The 19,006-nt window shown below is 41.8% G+C and overlaps 2 protein-coding genes across 2 annotated transcripts; both read right to left on the minus strand.

Moving 5' to 3' along the window:
• Nucleotides 1-78: 78 nt before the first annotated feature.
• On the minus strand, nt 79-5,146 carry ddx39ab (DEAD (Asp-Glu-Ala-Asp) box polypeptide 39Ab). Its single transcript, XM_071474535.1, has 10 exons — nt 4,988-5,146; nt 3,826-4,038; nt 3,362-3,489; nt 2,857-3,133; nt 2,603-2,721; nt 2,337-2,468; nt 1,778-1,887; nt 1,408-1,552; nt 659-806; nt 79-322 (listed from the first exon to the last, which is right to left on the minus strand). The coding sequence occupies exons 2-10, from the start codon at nt 4,031-4,033 to the stop codon at nt 306-308; spliced, it is 1,284 nt and encodes a 427-aa protein (XP_071330636.1). The 5' UTR covers nt 4,034-4,038; nt 4,988-5,146; the 3' UTR covers nt 79-305.
• A 518-nt stretch (nt 5,147-5,664) lies between these two features.
• On the minus strand, nt 5,665-12,742 carry LOC139618541 (volume-regulated anion channel subunit LRRC8D). The gene is made up of 6 exons (XM_071474534.1): nt 12,493-12,742; nt 11,179-11,553; nt 9,942-10,517; nt 9,422-9,672; nt 7,719-8,096; nt 5,665-7,554 (listed from the first exon to the last, which is right to left on the minus strand). Exons 2-6 carry the CDS (start codon nt 11,524-11,526, stop codon nt 6,432-6,434), a joined length of 2,676 nt encoding a protein of 891 aa, XP_071330635.1. The 5' UTR covers nt 11,527-11,553; nt 12,493-12,742; the 3' UTR covers nt 5,665-6,431.
• Between the last annotated feature and the right edge of the window lie 6,264 nt (nt 12,743-19,006).

Genomic DNA, 19,006 nt, shown 5'->3' on the forward strand with positions numbered 1-19,006 from the left:
ACACATCTCTGCTTGACACTGAAATCAATGAAAATGTGGTAGAGACAATAGCCCCTCAAGAGACCACAATAGTAAAAATGGAATTTTATAAAAAGTTTTAATGTCATTGAGCAAAACAAAAAAACCAAAACAGTAAAAGACAATTTAAAATCGACCATACCCGGTCCCCAAAAACTGGCAATAAAAATAAATGTTTGGTGAACATAGGGAACACGCAGAGCTTTCAGATTAACAGTGAAGTACGTCTACTTCCAAATACAAGACACAAGATCCATGGAGAGGAGACTTCTGCTTGGCTTGAGGACTCATCTGGACTGCTCGACTAAAGAGAGAGAGAGGAGGAGAGACATGAGTTGAGCATGTAAAAGATCAGAGCGACGAGCAACAGCTGAGCATACCGGCTTTTCACCAACAGGTTAAACATGTAAGGGATTTGATGGGAGCTCTGCAGTTACATGGCAGCACCAACTGCTGTCTCTAGTTGCCAAAACAACTCTAAAGGTTTATACCATCAGCTGATTATCTGTAGGGCAGTCCTAAGTGTCCATTTAATCCACACATTACAGTCGTTCCAAAAGGTCTGGCCAACAGGCCTACTTCAATAAGGACATCAAGCATCACTGCATTTCAGCAGACATTAGGATATGGAAAGACTTACTGTAAGATGAGATGTCAATCTCATCTGGCAGCTCAGCCACGTTGACCTCAAAGCGGTCCTGCACATCGTTCAGAGTCTTGGCATCGGTCTCGTCAGACACAAAGGTTATAGCCAGGCCTTTGGTCCCAAATCTACCAGCACGGGCAACCTGGCGGGTGTAGAGACACGAGTGAGTGAAATCTCAAAACACATGTACGAAACATATAATACATTACATAAGGGGTCAACAACTAAGTTTGGCCTTGTTTCCAATCCATTAGATTGTGGGCCAGAACGTAATACAAGGCTTAATTCAGAAATTGACAATAAAAATGCAACTGGAATTTGTTTGTTCCTGTTCACCTATGTGGGACTGTGGCCCACGTTTGACTGAAGTGACTTTTTTTTTCCCCCCATATCACACATCGCATGTCCACTGTATCTGTGTCTTACACAGAACCTTTGGAACTTCCTGTCAGAGCATTTCAGAATAAACTCTCACAGTTGCCTGAAATAAGGCATTGCTGCCAGACTGAAAGAAACAACTTTCCCATGCTTTTTTGTAGGCAAAATAGTTGTTGCGAGTTGCAGCAGCATTGCTTTACGCAAAATAGAAAAGTGACAATTTTGCAGGTTATGGCGCAATACTTGGGCAGTGGAAAACAAACTTCTCAACCCGATGTCCCTGAGCATTTGCATTGACTGATGCAACAAAAAGCAAACATATGAAGGGAAAACAGATGCAGTTATTCCCCCGCTGCAGTTCTCACCCTGTGCAAGTAGGTGTCAGAATCTTCTGGCATGTCATAGTTGAAGACGATATTGACTCGCTCGATGTCCATCCCTCGGCCAAAGAGGTTGGTCGCCACCAAGATCCGCCTTTGGAAGTCCTTGAATTGCTGATAGCGAGACAGCCTGTGGGGTTAAGATGGGGCAGGAGGGAGGACAGAGCCAGAGAGAGGCTTATCAACACAGCTGCTGTGGTCATTACTAGACTGAATCCCCTTTGAAGGCAATGATGTGTTGAGTTAACTGATGAGGCCACATGCTTCATAAACATACTTAGCAATCAGAGTGCAATTGGGAATGTGTTTATGAGAGCGTGTAAAAGGAGAGTAGTGGGGGGTGTGTGTGTCTCACCTCTCCTCCTGAGCCATCCCCCTGTGGATGGCAATGGCAGGGAAATTCTGTTCCACCAGGAGCTGGGACAGAGCGATGCAGCGCTGGACTGACTTGACAAAGATCACCACCTAGAGTCGAAACAGAGAAATTAAAAGGAGGCACATCTGCTCAGACCGCATGGGCTGAATTATGAACTTCGGATTTTAAAAAAGGGACAGATTAGCTGACTAGAAAGAATGGGAAAAATGCCTACCAGAACCTCTAAGGCTCACTGATTTAAAAAGGTTATATATTATTTGTTTAATCTGTACAAAAACCAAAGTGTATAAAATTATGAATTGCAGTTTTATGGTAGATCATATGCCACAGGACGTCTGAGATTGGAGTAGTAACTTCCTGAAGTCTGCACTAGCTGTAGTAACATTATTTAAAGCCATAAACTTATTTTACAGTTTTCATTTAAGCAGCTTTTCCAAATTCTGCATTTAAAAAAAAATAAAATATACGAATATATGACAAAATACATGACTTTCTACAACATAATCTGATGTTAAATGCAGCAACTCCACCAGTTTACCTGGTTGAACTCCAACACATCAAGGAGGTCAAACAGCTTGCGGTTCTTCTCGCTGTCCTTCAGCTTGCAGTAGTACTGTTGCAGGCCATGGAGTGTAAGTTTGGTCTCATCATCCACAAATACTTCCATGGGCTGCACAGGTGATGGCAGTGTGTTAGTCCAGTAGAACATTAAATAAAATGTGATCCTTAAAACGAGCAGCAGCTTTGATTTTCAGTGTTTGAAGAAATTCTTAAGTAACAAATAACCCTTCGTTGTTCACTTACGTCCTGCATGAATTTGCGGCAGACTGGTCGGATCTCCTTGCTCAGGGTTGCACTGAACATCATGACCTGCTTCTCATGGGGTGTGATCCTGAAGATGTCCTGTACATCACGCCTCATGTCTGCCACACAAAAAAAGACAAACAAATACAACTGAATAAGATAAGATAAGATGTACATTAACTATTGAGTTTACAGACACATCAAAGCAAAATGAATTAGAACTAAGAGGAAAAGTCAAAGACTAAAGAACGCACCGAGCTGCTCCAACATTTTGTCGCACTCATCCAGGACAAAATGCTTCACGTTCTTCAGACTGAGGGTCTTGTTCCGGATGAGAGCGAGGATGCGGCCTGGTGTTCCGACAACGATGTGAGGGCAGTTCTTCTTCAAGACCTCCTCGTCCTTCTTGATGGCCAGGCCACCAAAGAATACTGCTGCTTTTACCGTGGGCATGTACTTGGAGAACCGCTCATACTCTTTACTGATCTGGAAGGCCAGTTCACGCGTGTGGCACATGACTAATACAGACACCTGAAGGGGTGCAAATACAGGAACAGACATTTTGCATTTAGTATGTTACTTGGGACTTGTTTTTACTGAACATGTATCTGGGTGCATGAAAATCACCAAGAAGCAAACATTTATGCCATCTAAAATCCCTCTAATGTCTATTTCGACTCATAAGTCAAAAGGACAGCCCCACCTTTGTTGACACAAACACAAACACATACATCGTGTGTGTTGAACACACATACTAACCTGTCCATCAACTGGTTCAATCTGTTGCAGTGTGGCCAGCACAAACACAGCTGTCTTGCCCATACCAGATTTGGCTTGGCACAGGATGTCCATGCCCAGGATAGCTTGTGGGATGCATTCATGCTGAACTGTATTAAAAAACACAAAAAACATTTAACCCAGTGCATTCACCTTATTATTGGTACAGTAATTATTTCAAGCTATTGTACAACACAACGTGCAACAACAAAGCTTTTGCATTGACCTACATTTTGCATTTAATTAACACACACACACACACACACACACACCAGGTCCAGGTGCAGCATTATTAATGCAGCAACTACAGAGGTTACATTTACAGCAACTTCTTAAGCCTTCTGATAAAATAAAACAGAGCCCACTCTTCCAATAGCCCAGTTGGACAAGCCTGTTTTCCTTACTTAAAACGTACCAAAAAACCAAGACAATCACGTGCTTCTCACCTTCAGATGGATGCTCAAAACCACAGTCAATGATGGCACGGAGCAGCTCTGGTTTGAGCAGGAAATCCCTGAAACCAGAGCTGTGGATGGAGACGTAGGAGCCCTTCACCTCCTTCTTGCCTGCTGGGGCTGCGCTCTCAGGGGCTCCTTGTGGCTCTTCATCTTCTTCGTAGTCAAGCAGCTCGTTGTCAACATCATTCTCAGCCATTGTGTCTGTTAAAAAGACAAAAATGTACAGTCTGTTTTTGAATCTGTTTCTGTCTGGTCATCAGCTGCCTTAGCTGAAATGCCCCCTTACTGGGGTTACAAAGGGGGCTGATTAAGCCCACCTGTTGCCATTCTTTGTGTCTGGCACGAACCTTCAACCATACATTTTACATACATTTAGATAAGATGTTTGAGCACAGGTTGAACAGTGTAGATGTCCCCGTGTTATGAGAAGATGTGTTTGGTTTTGTATAACTAGTGATTCTAGTATAACCAGTATTGATGTAAGCCTACGCTGGATACCGGTGTTGTTGGGAGCACTCTCGCAACCCCATAATAAAATGTGCGGCAAGTGAGTGAGACATGCTAGCTAAATTAGCTAAAATCGAGTGGGATCATATATTATGAACGCTACATGGCAGTTAGTACGCTACATGTAAAGCAAGTATCTTCTACAACTCACACAATACCACAGGCAGCCATGAGTGTAGCCGAATCTGTCGGATTAACCAACCCGGTTAGCTTCCGAGCCGAGTACAACACTGAAAAGCTATTGTGTTGCATAACCATTGCTAACGTGGCAAGCTAAGGTGCTACACGGCAACATATATTCTGCTAACTGACCAGGTAAAATACACGTATGATGTGCACAGAAGTCATTAAAATAATTATAGAGAACACGTTACGAAGAGTGTAAAAACACTACACATTTACTGAACACTAATATGTAGGAGACTGGTTGGCTAGCTAAGCTATTTAATGCTAGGCTACAAAACGCTAGCTAGCCGAGTAGCACCCTCAAGCAAACAATGAAGGAACCTAATTCATTGCGGAGTAGCTACATTGTGAGATTAGCGAAATAAACCTTATCTTATCACGTTCATCATATGCTGGACACCACTCTAAGTTTTACAAACTCTCTAGTTGCCTCAATTAATCGATATTGCGTCCTTACCTTCTCTTTTCGGCGTTAGCTACCAGTGCACCACCAGATCAAAACCGCATGGGGAGGCCTCAGTTGGTTTATACGAGTAACCGGAAGTTCCGCCCCCGCTGAAGTACGTTGACATCATTGGTGGATTTGGACGATCGCTGACAAACGCAGCCGGCGATTGGACAGAAAGTGTGCCGCAGTCCACCGCAGTTTAAAAAAGCGGGACATCAGAGGACGAAAGAGTATTGGTAGACTCTATAAATGGGCGCCTGTGAGGGACACGGAAAGTACACAATATGTAGTGAAAAAATGACTACAATGACATTTTTTTTAAAAAACATTTTTTTATTTTTAATTTATTTTTGCTAAAACAAACTGAATAAACAATAAGAGCATATAAGTCGATATGAAAGATAGTATATATTCTAATGTATCGTTCCCCCAAATGTAAACTTTGTCTTGAGGGTCCTTGAATACATGAAATCAAGTATTATCCCTTCAGCTGCAAAGGAAAAGCCTTTGTCTTATTTCACATGCTTGGAGCTGGACGACTTGGGCAAAGATTGATTTCCAGGATGAGGTATCTTGCCTGTAAAAAAGACCCCTTCTGCGGAAATCGTTCAGCCTATGTTATCAACGAAACGGCACCAATACTGTTCATGTCCTCATTGATAATGTGGGCGTGTAAATGTGTAATGTTGACTATTATTCATTGTACATATGACAAGACGTGCTTTCCCTTCTATATTATTTTATTAGTATTGTTGTTTTTTGTAATTAATGAATTAATTTATTATACCAAGAGTTCAATACACTATTATTAAAAATATTATTGTAAAAAGTCGTCAACTCATCTCTCTGTATGTATTGATTTCTTTACCATTGATTGTCTGTCTCTACATATTAAGTTCCCCAGGTGATTCTTTTTCAATGCACTGATGGATAGCTTGCCAGCTAGCAGGTTTGGTCCTGCTTCCAGTGTTTCAGCATACACTAGGTAGCACATCCTGCTCCAATCAGTCTGCAAATACCTTCTTTCATTTTTACCACAGGTTTTATAATAGTATTGTGTCTGCTATGATCCTAGGTAAAGTTAACTGTTGACCTGAGTGTACCGAGAAACACAGGTGTTTACTGCCCTCCAGTGCTCACAGAGAGGAGCTGCAACACAAATTCAAATTTGTAACTGAGACAGTGCTAATATTTGTAAAATCACTACTTGTAAGTACAACTCATTAGAATTATGAATAACATAATCAACAGCAGTGATGATAAAAAAGTGTGTTAGGCTGTTTTAATTTCTAAATTTTGGTTTTAGGACTAGTGTAACCTGCAGGAAATGGTCACATCAGCATCAAATTCAAATTCAGCCAAAATCATTGCAAAAGCAAATCCCATTATAAAATACAAAATATGTAAGTAAAAAAAGATTAGGATACTGTTAGAAGTCAGATGGTTATCAGTCTTATATCTGTGATTCCAGAGCAGAGGAGAAGCTCCACTGTGTTGGAGAGAAGTATGGGAAACTGTCAGACTCTGGCCGGGAAGGACCCTCTGAGTATGCACCAGAGGTGGGGCATGAACGGCTCAGAAAGTCCCTGACATGGGGAGGCAAAGAAAGAAACAGCCACTCTTCCACCAGGAGACCACCTCCCTGCAGAGCTGAGCAGCAGCCCAGTTCAGCAGGCAGTTCCTCCAAACTGTTACTACGCAAGTCCAACCTGCACAACTGACTTAAAGCTGCCATTCCTCTGGGTAACGAACTAAGAGAGTTGTGAGCCACATTCAGGATGCGCAGCTCCAAACAACCACTGAGCAGCTGAGGGGGCAGGCTCTCCAGCCTGTTCCCACTGAGGTCCAGCTCTGTCAGCAGCTGCAGTGCCTTTATCTCTGCAGGCAGCACCTCGAGCAGGTTCCCAGCCAGGAGCAGCCTACGAAGACGGAGAAGAGTGAAGAGTGCTGGAGGAAGGCTCTGCAGGTGGTTGTTGGACAGATCCAGGAGCTCAAGGCCGCGAAGCACACCAACACTGGCCGGCAATGCAAGAACACGATTATAGGCAAGTCTGAGGCAAGAGAGACGCCGCAGATGAGCCAGACTAAGCAGCTCCTCCAGAGTTCTCAGGTTGTTATGCTGCAGGTCAAGTGTCCGCAGCTTGGTTAGAGCCAGCAGTGCGGAGGGCAAACGCTCTAGCTGGCAGTCCTGCAACAGCAGCTCTGTCAGGTCGACCATTCGCTTCAGTCCTGTCAGCACGAGAAGCCTGGTACCCTCATTGTAGATCTCCAGCCTCACCAAGCTGCCTGCCACCTCACACAGCTCCCCAGGGATCCGCTGTAACATGCCTCGAATCACCAGTACACGGAGGTGACGCAATTGGCGGAGGCTCCCTAGTGTCCAGCTGCGGCCCACCCCACCTTCACTACTCAGGCGACCAGAGAGGTGCAGCTCATGCAGGCTGCGGAGGGAGAGGACCCAGCTGGGGATCTCTGATACCTGAGTAAAGGTGAGGTGGAGGACCTCCAGACGCTCCTGGAGGAATCCAAGAGCACTGGGATCCACAGCTGCTGTGCAGTGGTACAGGTGGACCTCTCTGTTGTAGGAATAGCCAATAAAACAGTAAATTAATCACGTAGAAATAAGTGTTTTAACTATGTACATCACACTGAGTTGATACAATTATATGAAAATAAGTCATAACTTTTGGTGTCCTTTGTTTAAATATGTGAATCATAACTACACCACTGTATAACTCACCTGAGTGAAGTCATGTTGGCTACCTGTGCTGTGAACCTGGCATCTGTGATGAGCTCCAGTTTGAGGACCTGAAGCTGGCTGAGGGTGAAGAGGGCTGGAGGGAGACGAGGCAGCGCCACCAGCTGCAGTCTGGAGCAGCCGTCTGCGTCCACACTAGTCATGGCACGCAGCTTTTCCTCCCCCCAGCGCCTCTCCAAGCTTTCCTCCATCAGCCTGCTCTCACTGACCGGGGACAAAAACACAGACAGACGCTGGGCCAGCAACGGGTCGTACTGGTCTGACATGTGTAAAAGAAAGGCCAGGTCATTTCTCAGGTCTGGAACATCTCTCAGGGAGCACAACTCCTTCAGTGAGTGGAAGGAATATTGTCGTAAAGAGCTACATAGGACACAAACCAAAAAAACGAAATGAGAACTATATCACACAGAACATATTGCAGCCCAAAACACAGCATTAAACTCTAATCCTATTACAGGCCCTCTGGTATGCCCAACCCCATGGGTATTACTCTGTTTAAAGGCCTTATGAACAATCACTGCCTGTGTAGTCAACTTAAAATGATTAATTCATCATTTTAAATTTATCTTGTTTAAGAAATGTGACAAATTATTCATCCATAAGCCTGATCAGCCTACAATGGCTGTGCATGGACAACCTCCTCTTCACTTAATGTACATTTTGCATGTTTTAGATTTCATGTTTTGTTTACACTTTACATTATTGCTGGAAAGTTTCAAAAGCTTAGCATTCACCTCAGTAAAGTATGAAAATCAAAGTGCAGAGCTTGAGGTAGGTATTTCATCACATGGAGCATTTTGATTTGTTATATCTTTTTGTTACTTTTGTTATTTTACTGATGTTAAGTCGTGTAGTCTGAAACAAATGAAAAAAGGTTATGTGAAAAGCATGAAAACAGTTTGTTACTAGTAATGGAACATATGCAAAAATATGGTTCTTTCATAATAATTAAAGGTGCAGTCATGTTTTTTGCGGAGGCAGTGTTACAAGCTGTGAACACAACAATGACATATTATTTACATTTACTGATTTGGCAGATGCTTTTACCCAAGGTGACTTAGAAGTGAGGGCCATCACTAAAGCTTCAGTGCAGTAAGACACCTTGGTGTAATTGAAATTTGATTGGTCTAACGTGTTATCAAACAGGTACCTCTTTCACAGATTCAACAGATGTGGAGCAACATCAGCATTTATTCAGAGTCCTTTTTCTGGCCACTGTAAGTCCAATACACACTCTCCCTAAACCTTTGTTTTGGTCTCTACCAACTCCTTCAAGGAAATATCTGACTGTAACAGCTAAATTCCCCACTGTGTTCACCAGTAGATCGCTAACTGATGTTGTGTGCTAGAAAAGTATAGTAGGTATATCAGGGCTTTATATACTGAAAACAGTCTCTTACTGCTGGACATTAGGTTGATGACACAGTGATGTTGTGGGCGGTCAAACCAAAACAATGAGCTGAAAGATGCTAAAACTCTCCATAGAGATGAGGGGAACAGCAGAATTGGGTAATAATTCTCTCTGGGTTTGTAACTACAACTGACCCCCTGTCACATTACATATAGTAATTTTTCCACTGATAAAAATGATCAAATAGAGCAGCTTTAACATGTTTTGTCAATATATACAGTTTTTACAGTATTGTTACAGCACCAACACATTTATCCCTGCACACTGTACACACCTGTGTAAAATCCAGCTGAGGGTGTAAAGGTTGAGCAGACCATACAGCCCCAGCAGGGTCAGGTAAGCCACCAGCAGTTTGCGTAGAAGTGAGGAGAGCACATGGATACACTCAAAGGTAGAGTAGCCCACCAGGGCTTGCTCCTCAGGGTGACAGGTGTGGGTGAAGGATAAGTTGTTGAGAAGAGGGATGGTGTAACTCACGATCAGCGTTACCATCAGCAGCTTGAATATGGTCTGAGCCAAGTAGACCTAAATGGATGAAAGAGGGTATTATGAATAATTTGACATTAGACTGAGCCTGATTAAACATTAACTCATGCTGTAAGATTAAACCACAGTAATATGCTCTCAAAATAGTGGATGACTCAATGTTATAGAGTATCATATAATAGCAGGTTGCTATAAATATAAAGCCTGATAACAACACATCATAAAACTTATATTTCTTTGACAAAAATGAAATAAATAGATAACTAAAAAACAAGTCAACTGATGCTATAGACAAGAGGATCTCTCACTTTATAGATGACAGCCGAGCTTTCAGAGTGGGACCGAAATTTTCTGACCCTTTCGAAAAGCGCCCTGGCCTGTTCCCCATCACTTTTATCCAGCCTGATTACCTGCCTGGGACTGTCGACCATGACTGACGGCTTGGAATCAGGAAATTGCACCGGAGAGCCAAGAGATACAGACGACGTGGAGTTACAGGAGAGTGTGGAAGGACACGGGGAGGGAGGTATGGCAGAGGACACACTATCTGACCTCTTTAAAAGTGGGCTGTCTGTGCCTGAGTCAATGCTTGAACGTCTTGTGCGGGTCATTGGGGGTGAAGATGAAGAGGGAGGAGGTTGGGGTTGTCGTCTCTCCACCTCCTTCTCTTGGATGTTCTCCTGCTGGGCAGCGTGGGACAGGGCTTGAGATGTCCAGGGTGACTCACAGCACTTTGCTAAGATGGCCAGGAAGTGCTCTATGCGGGCAGAGGTGTGGGGGAAGTGGAGCCAGAAGGAGCCACTGGCCACCAGCACTAGAGACTGCAGCAAGGCCATGTAGGGAAAGAAGCGGGAGCACAAAGGCAAAGCCTCATGGTAGCATACCTAGACAGACAGACAGACAGACAGACAGACAAACAGACACTTGAACCTGATGTTTTCAGCCACTTGGGGGCAGCAGACACAAAAAACTAAGAACTCAACATTGACATTTTATAATCTATTAAGCAAACAGTTGCCTATTTAAACATCAAGAAAGTATGTAGCAACATTAGCATTCATTTGGAGTTGTGTTTGTGTCACCTAATAAATGTAAGTCCAATATTCTCTCTCTTTTACTTCTGTTTTTGGTTTCTAACTTTGGTTTTGGTTTCTCTTCAGCTGTTAATTGCTCTACAAACTAGCTGCTAAGTACAACTCTCTGCGGTTTAGCGCAGTACAGGTAGTGTACGGGAGGTTTTTACAGTTTCTTTTTCCTGTAGCTGCCCTCTGCAACCTAAAATGGCACTTAGATCTGTGCCTGAACCAAATCAGTAAAAAGCTCTGACGAGCTGAGGAGACCTGCAGAGTCAGGTCATAACTCTCTGTGGTTTCATTGCTACGCATAACTCCTTTCACATACAAGTGGTCATGTGATCCATTGTTGATATAAAGATATTGATAACAGCCACCTTAAAGTGACTTTACAGACATATTTTTGTTGCTTTCACCCACTCTGTTGCATCATTTATAATTGCAAAGGCAATAAAGATGAGTATTACAGTACCTGGCTAATGTAAATATACTGCTGGTAGACCAGATGAGTCCGTCGGCCCCGGGCTGTAGAGTAAAGATTTGGACTGATGTTGTTTGGACTGTGGGTTGGAGGCTTTGACGATGGAGTCAGTGCCACATTGCTGCTAACTGAGAAACTGTGATTTCTAGTATTTGCAGAGGGTGGATCCAAGGGAATGCACACCACTCGGTCCCGGGACAGCTGCTCAGTGCAAGCCAAAACAGATGTCATCAGCATCAGGACCACCAGGTAGTCCATGAAGACCTCCCACCAGGGCTTCAACAGTTTAGACCTGTTCTGATGCTGGTTCAGAGGCGCCAGCTCTGACAGGGAAAACATGGCGACCTCTGGGCTCTACAAGGATGACTGTAACAGATGGTGAAGAAAGGTCTGGGCTATACACATGAACTGATGTTTTGATGAACAAAGATGAGTGAAATATTGGCAGATATCATGTTATGGCTCTACAGGGAGATCTAAACACTACTGCACAACAGTTTCTACTAAAGCAATTATTACAATCTATATACAGTTTAATTTATCTAAATATTAAAGAGTCACCACACATGATAACGACTATCAAAATATGTGATTTATCTGTGGAGTCACCAGTCCTGGTAAAAAAAATCAACTACAGCATGTGACCACAGCCTGATCCAGGAAAATCCTAATCAGGTCACAGAATATGAAAGATCCTGTTTTAAAGGCCCTGAAAGCAAATTTTATTTAACAGCTTCGTACTATGAACAATGTGAACACACTATAATCTTAGCACACTGTAATCTGACTGTTTTAGAACAGTGTTTTTTCTATTCTACGAGAAATTTCTATATTTGTTTTTTTGTCCTTGCTTTTGAAAAAGATGATGCCATGTTTTTCACTGCAGCAACCAGGATTTAACAATACTTGAACCTGTAGCTGTGGGGTTGTTTGCTCCCACACAGTCCTGATGGCAGGGCAGATTAGCTGAATTTTTTACCCAAGGATGTTTAATTTTCATGAATTTAACTTTGACTTTGAATCCATAGCAGATTTGAGTTTCCAGGGGCTTCAAACAAAAGCACATATAACAAGGAAAGCCTTGTGCTTTCAAGAGAGTCAGGAAAAGAGGAAATTAAATATCTTAACATTACTAGACAATTTTTTTTTCAATCATATCATAAAAATCTTTTGATTATTGTTTGAATATGAGAGTAAACTAATTAACGAAATGTCCATTGTAGCAAACTCTACTTCTTGAGTAAAAAGCAAATCAGACCTGAACAATTCATGCTACGTTTAAAGCCCAGATTAACTTTCACCTACCTAGGGGAAACGGCTTGTTCTACTTCTTTCCTCTCCCTCTCCTGATCGGCTCACAGCCTCCCTACAGAAACTTTATTCCGGCGCTGTCCGGTTCTGCCGTGAAAAACTCCTCAAACTTACAACAAACTCCTCCTCAGCTGGCCGTCACACAGCTTTTCAAGGGTTGCCATGGCAGCGGAGGATGTGTGGCTGAAAAATCTAATTCAGCACTAGAAGAGCGTTCAAGACCCACCAGGGGCATGCTCGCACCCTTTAACTCCTTCAGAACTGAATTAAACTGAGGAAGACATCACAGGAGTAATAGATGAACATCACAGTCAGAAGACAAAACGCTAGAAAACTGTTCTTACAGTGTATATCAAAAGTAAAAACACTTACTATACAGAAGAGCCCTTTTCAGAATTTCAGTATTGCTACTGTGGTGGAACTAATTTTATCGTTATATAGGCCTACTTTTGGGTATTAATATAACAGATGTAGGCCTAATTAGTCACTGTCCATTGCTGATATGTTTGCTGACATTGTCTTACAAGTTGTTAAGTTAATTATCAACCTCTGTCGGTTACTTGGATAAAAGATTTTTTAACCAACATTAACAGATGTCTTGTATAATGAAACTTTTGTTACTACTCTTGTATAAGGTTTTTGTTGGTAAATTTAGTTTGGATCCCACGCTTTCACTTCTTTTACTTGAGTGACTGTTGGATTCCCTATAGAAATAATATAACAACTCTATGTCCAGCAATATCCAGCAGGGGCTGCTGAAGTTTAATGACTTAAACAGCAGCATTTGACTAATTGAGTTGATGCTGCAGCTCTTAATACAGGCTTTTAATCTACACAAATCATCTCAGGACATGTGCTCTTCTGTATGGTGGCGTGTCACTCTGACTCTTTATGAAGGGATGAAGAGAAAAACCAGGTTTGGAACATTTTTAAATGAGCCAAGTTCTTGTGTGTCAATACGTGTGTGTGTGTGTGTGTGTGTGTGTGTGTGTGTGTGTGTTTGTGTGTGTGTGAGAGGGTCATATGTAAGTCAGTGTGCTGTATCTGGGCTAAAAAGAATCTGCAGCAAAGACTCAAACTGACACTGAACCACAACGTGATCTACTCCCCACAGCTGGTGTGTGTATTTACTATGTATGCTGTGCTAAATGTGCATGTGTGCATGTGTGTAAGTGTGCATATGTGTGTGCAGAAATGTGGTAGTTGCAGCAGTGGTGGTAAACGGTATGTGTGAGTAAGACTGGCTTCTAGTTTTGCCACAGCTTAAAATCTCCAGCTAAAGCGTGAAAGAGTAACTTTGAGGGAAGAGGACTGTTCCTTAGGTAATGTATTATCACCATCTACCGCTAAATACAAAGTCAAGCCCACAGTATACTGTACTTGGATTACTGTGTTTTTGAAACTTGTTAAATCTGAAATCAGCTACAGAGGGCACCTGAGTGCAATCCACAGTATCTGATAAATAGCCTAAAGAATCACAGTGCAGCGTTGCCCTGGCAGTCTGTCTGCCTTCAATACAAATGCACTGATAAAGTATGCCATGTTCATCAACTTAGTTTATCATGTGAACATGATGACATTTTGCTTATAGCTCTAAACATGAAATACAGCTGATGCTGGTGGGAATGTTATTCATTTTGCAAGTGTTTGGTCACAAATTAAAAAATTAAAACAAATTAAAACTTTGACATGATGATGAGACTGGAAGGGATGATCAGAATTATTAGAATTTATCCTGAATGGGGGATATGAATTTCTTAAACAAATTTAATGATGATCCATCCAATAAGTCCATGCATACAAAACCTCATGGTGGTGCCAGAAGAAAGGTCAGTTGTTTTGCCAATTTCATCATCTGGGGAATATCTGTACAAAATATCACAGCAATCTCTCTAGCAGTTGTTGAGATATTTCAGTCTGGACCAGACTGGTGAACGGACTGACTGACCATGGATGGACACTAGGCTACACATCAAATTAGTGCTATTACAGTACATATATGAGGGCAACAGACACAACATTCATGAAACCAGATATCAACAACTACAGTGTTACTTTGGATTAGAAAGGAAGATATTTTTTGTCTGTGAACTAGCAAAACTCATCTCAAACTCCAAACCTCCTTTAATTACGCCATTGTCTTAAAACTTGCATTAATTCACTTCCAGCTGTAAACACAACATTGACATATAATCACTTGTAAAGTTGCTATTGCTAAAGTGTTAGCAAACAGTTACCTATTTACTTATCCAGGAGATACAGGTCATATGGAGTATTGCTGTCCCTAAAGCCATACCACTAGCTTGGCCACAAATATGCTCATTGCCAAAAAAGCTTTATGCTAAGCTAACTGCCTCCTGGGATTCAGCGCCCAGATATGAGAGTGGTATCAATATTCTCATTTAATCCTCCGCAAGAAAGTGTATAAGTGCATTACCCAGAATGTCTAACTATTTCAAACTTTAAGGAGCTATTTGTGAGTTTTGCTATTGCTACATAGCCAGTATTAGTATTAACAGTTGTTTCTTAACAGTCTTGTCAAGAGCTTCAGCCATTAATATATTCAAGTAAAGGAGGTTACAATACACAGAGCGGTACTGGATCGTGACCACACTGGGTTGAAGCCAGCTGATTAGCATGCTAATTAAATAGAAAAAAATAAGTAATATAAATAGAAGCAAAACAAGAGGGTTGTTTTCCACCTCTGTAGACAGCTGGCGAGTAAAGGAATTAGGTTCACAGGTATACAGAGAAGAAGATAAGAAAGTGCCTGAAGATTTTTTTTCTTTTCCTGTTACTAGTTTGTTTTTCAAGAGGGCAGTAAAGGTCCCATGAGCTTATTGCATGAGAAACTGATTTTTGTATCCCTTTGAGAGCAGCATGGCTTTAAAATTAGACAGCAGGGCTGTGGTGTGGCAGCCTCAACATTAGAAGGGGCCGATATCATATCATCAGCCTCGGTTTAGAAGTTCTGCTGAGAAAAGGCCTGCGGCTTCACACCTTTTCATCTGCAATATACACACACAGACACACGCACATTGACACGCTTGCTCAACCAAACCCATAGGCAGGGATGTTTTGGGTGGGGTTATGTGAAAGGATTCACACGTCCATGTTGCGAAAAAACATCACAAGCTTACTACAGACCTCAGCAGATGAAATATCTTTGCAAACACTTTAGACATTACACACACTATGACTGCCTCTGGTTAAACTAGAGCTACTTAATGTTTAAGGATTTTGGATTTGAGTTAATTAGTTAATTGTATGGTTCTTTGTCTGGAGTTGGCTTTCATTTCAAATGACTGACAACAGACGATAAGACAATATAGTAACAAAGAACAAAACATGAGATTGTAATTTAGCTTAATCTATTCTGACAGATAACTCTCTGTAAAACCACAATGTGCTGTTTTTATACTTTAGATTTTGTATGGATTAAACAAACAAAATGCTAATTAGTAAACTTGGATGTGCTGGCATCAGAGTGGTATCTAGCTTCATAACTTTCTGCAACAAGCAAATGAGTATATTTCCAAAAATGTCAAACTATAATTAAGGTTCACATGAGGCTAAAGCACTGGGCAGTGGTTTATTAAACTATGAGACAGGTTTTACAACTTTGGAAAGCTATCATTTGTCATAGTGTTAACCTGCACAGTGATGATGAGGGGTAAACTGTAGAATTAGATGTTACGTATCTAAAATGTGTCTTTACATTGGCCAACACATTGAAACTCTTTTGTGTCAGGACTGTGTGAGGACAACTACTGCAACAACAAAGTGTTGAATTAAATGAAGAGCTTAGATGAGGGCTTCTGCATTTTTGTTGAGACAGTTTTGGTTTTTCAGCTAAATGTCTCAACCACTACAACAAACCCTCTGATGAAACTTAAACTTTTCATCGAGCACCATCAGCAGCTTAAAATTCACCTTGTGCAATACTACTGTACTATGTCCGAGGAAATATTAGCATGCAAATATACTAAACTTAGATGATGAACATGGTTAATGCTATACATCACCATATTAGCATTGTCATTGTGAGCATATCAGTATGCTGACATTAGCATGTAGCACTGTTGTTGACTAGTACAGCCTCAAAGAGCCACTTGCAATCCTGTAGATTCATAGTCTTGTTTGAAACATTGTTGTTAATCTAAATTAAGACATCTGTCTTGACATGAAAGTGAATATATGAGGATTATATAACACTAAATTATACATTTATTTACTATTTAAGCTTGTCCCTAGATATTTAAATGCTCTTTACAGATTCCAACACCAATCTTGCCAGTGTAGGCAGCCTGCTTCTTGGGTACTATATCATTTTGGTGTTCTCACACCCCCTTACCTTGCTGTAACCTTGCATTGTCAGAGTGATACACTCTGAGTGATGACTGCATGTGTGGGAGTGGGGATGCCCATCTGTTGGCTGAACTTGAGAAATTGTCATCATCATCATCATCATCATCATTACCATCACCAATATCTCCACCATCGTTTTCTTTGTGCTCCTTATATGGTGCTATCAGTTGTAGTATATTGAGCTAGGGTGGAAAATATTTTCATAGACACCACTGTGGGGGCGTAGTGTCTCACTACACTTTTTCTTTTTTTTTTTCTTCTGCAGTTTCTTTGATAGAAAACACTGTAACTAGACTTTAATCTGAATCTGTGATGTTTTCAATCTGACAGAAATTGATTGAAGAGAGAGGGAGGATATGATAAGCCGTAAGAAAGAAAAAAAATACCTCAGCAAATACTTGTTTCCTGTTCAGTGGGAGGCACAAGCCTAGTTGAGTGTTGTGGCTTTACCTTTGTACATGACCCTGCGATATAGTATGATATTGAGAGCTGGTACCGTCCACAGTTCCCATGGCTATAGTAATTATAGATTTCATACGTCATATACTGCAAAGAAAATGTCTTCTTCTGTCACCACTGCTTCTCTTGTGTTATCTGGACATTATCAACATCAACACCAAACTCTCACTAAGCTCTCTGTCTTTTTTGATTTCTTTTATTTTGCCAAACAAGGAAAAGAAAGTCTTGAACTGTCCGTAAACTTTGCTCTTTTGCCAACCAAAGAGAGAGAAAGTTGAAAGATGTGAGAAAATGAGTGTAAATGGGTGGGTGGGGGTAAACTGGTGACAGAAAGATAGAGAAGCTGTTGGCCGTGAGAAAGTGGCACAGCACTTCATTTGTCAAATCCCCTAACTGAAACCACTGTAAGCCACCAGCCACAGCAGCCACCTAAACAAAAAAGAGCTGAGACTGCAGCCTGATAATGTGATGTTTCTCTTTCTGTGATCACTGACAACAATACATTTGATGTAATGATGTCATTTACATGCAGCCTAACACCTACATCGTTGTCACAAGACACGCGCTGAGAAAGTACATGACTGGGTATATATTTAGGTTCTCATGTATACAAATATCAGAAAACGTCACCTAAAAAAGTTTAGCTGCCTTCTAAGGCTTGGACAGTATAATTAATTTGAAGTAATTCCTGTCAACTGTAATTTTATGCACGACTGTAAGACCTGGTCATCTGATGTAACATCTTTAATGTATTAGTTTTATGGAGTTTATGTGATCTGTGGTCTGCGATTAAGCTTGGGAAAAATCTTGCAAAGCCTTTATTACATTTTCTCTCTGAACTGAATTGACTTTTAATTCTAAACAGTGAAACAACCAGTAAAACCACACTGAAATATACACATAATGCCTCGGTGCTGGTGACAGGCTGGACTGGAGACATTATATTTTTGGGTTCTCTGTATGTCGGTCCATCCCATTCTCATGAACACGATATCTCAGTAACGCCTTGTGGGAATTTCTTCAAATTTGTCCATTTGAACTCAAGGATGAACTGATCAGTTTTGGTGGTTAAAGGTCAAAGGTCAAGATCAAAATTACCTCACAAAACACAGTTTTGTCCTTGTGAATGCAATATCTTGGGAACCCCTCATGGGAATCCCTTCAGATTTGGCACAAATGTGTTCTGTCCTATGGTAGCCCGAGCTGAGATTGGCCGTGGCACCCAGAGCCTTGCAGAACCCCCTCCATACCTGGGAGGCAAATTGAGGGCCCCGGTCTGACACTATGTCGCTGGGAATACCATGGACGCGGAACACATATTTGAACCAGTAGGTCTGCCGTTTCTGAAGCTGAAGGAAGTTTTGAGAGGGGGACAAAGTGTACAGCCTTGGAAAATTGATCCACAATAGTGAGTATGGTGGTGTTACCTCCAGAAGCAGGCAGACCAGTGATGAAATCCACAGCAGTATGAGACCAAGGGCAGCTTGGGACCGGTAGCGGGCACAGCAGGCCGGCTGGTGGCTAATGAGAAGACTTACTTCGGGAACAAACAGAGCAGGTAGCTACGAATTCTCTTGTGTCTCGAGAGATGGTGGGCCACCAAAACCGCTGTCTGATGAAGGAGAAGGTTCAGGAGACGCCAGGGTGACAGGTTAACTTAGATGAGTGCCCCCACTGGAGT

Source organism: Trachinotus anak, unplaced genomic scaffold (assembly GCF_046630095.1).
Source record: "Trachinotus anak isolate AG129_WGS33_773 ecotype Australia unplaced genomic scaffold, CSIRO_AGI_Tana_v1 ptg000003l, whole genome shotgun sequence".
Lineage (NCBI taxonomy): Eukaryota > Metazoa > Chordata > Actinopteri > Carangiformes > Carangidae > Trachinotus > Trachinotus anak.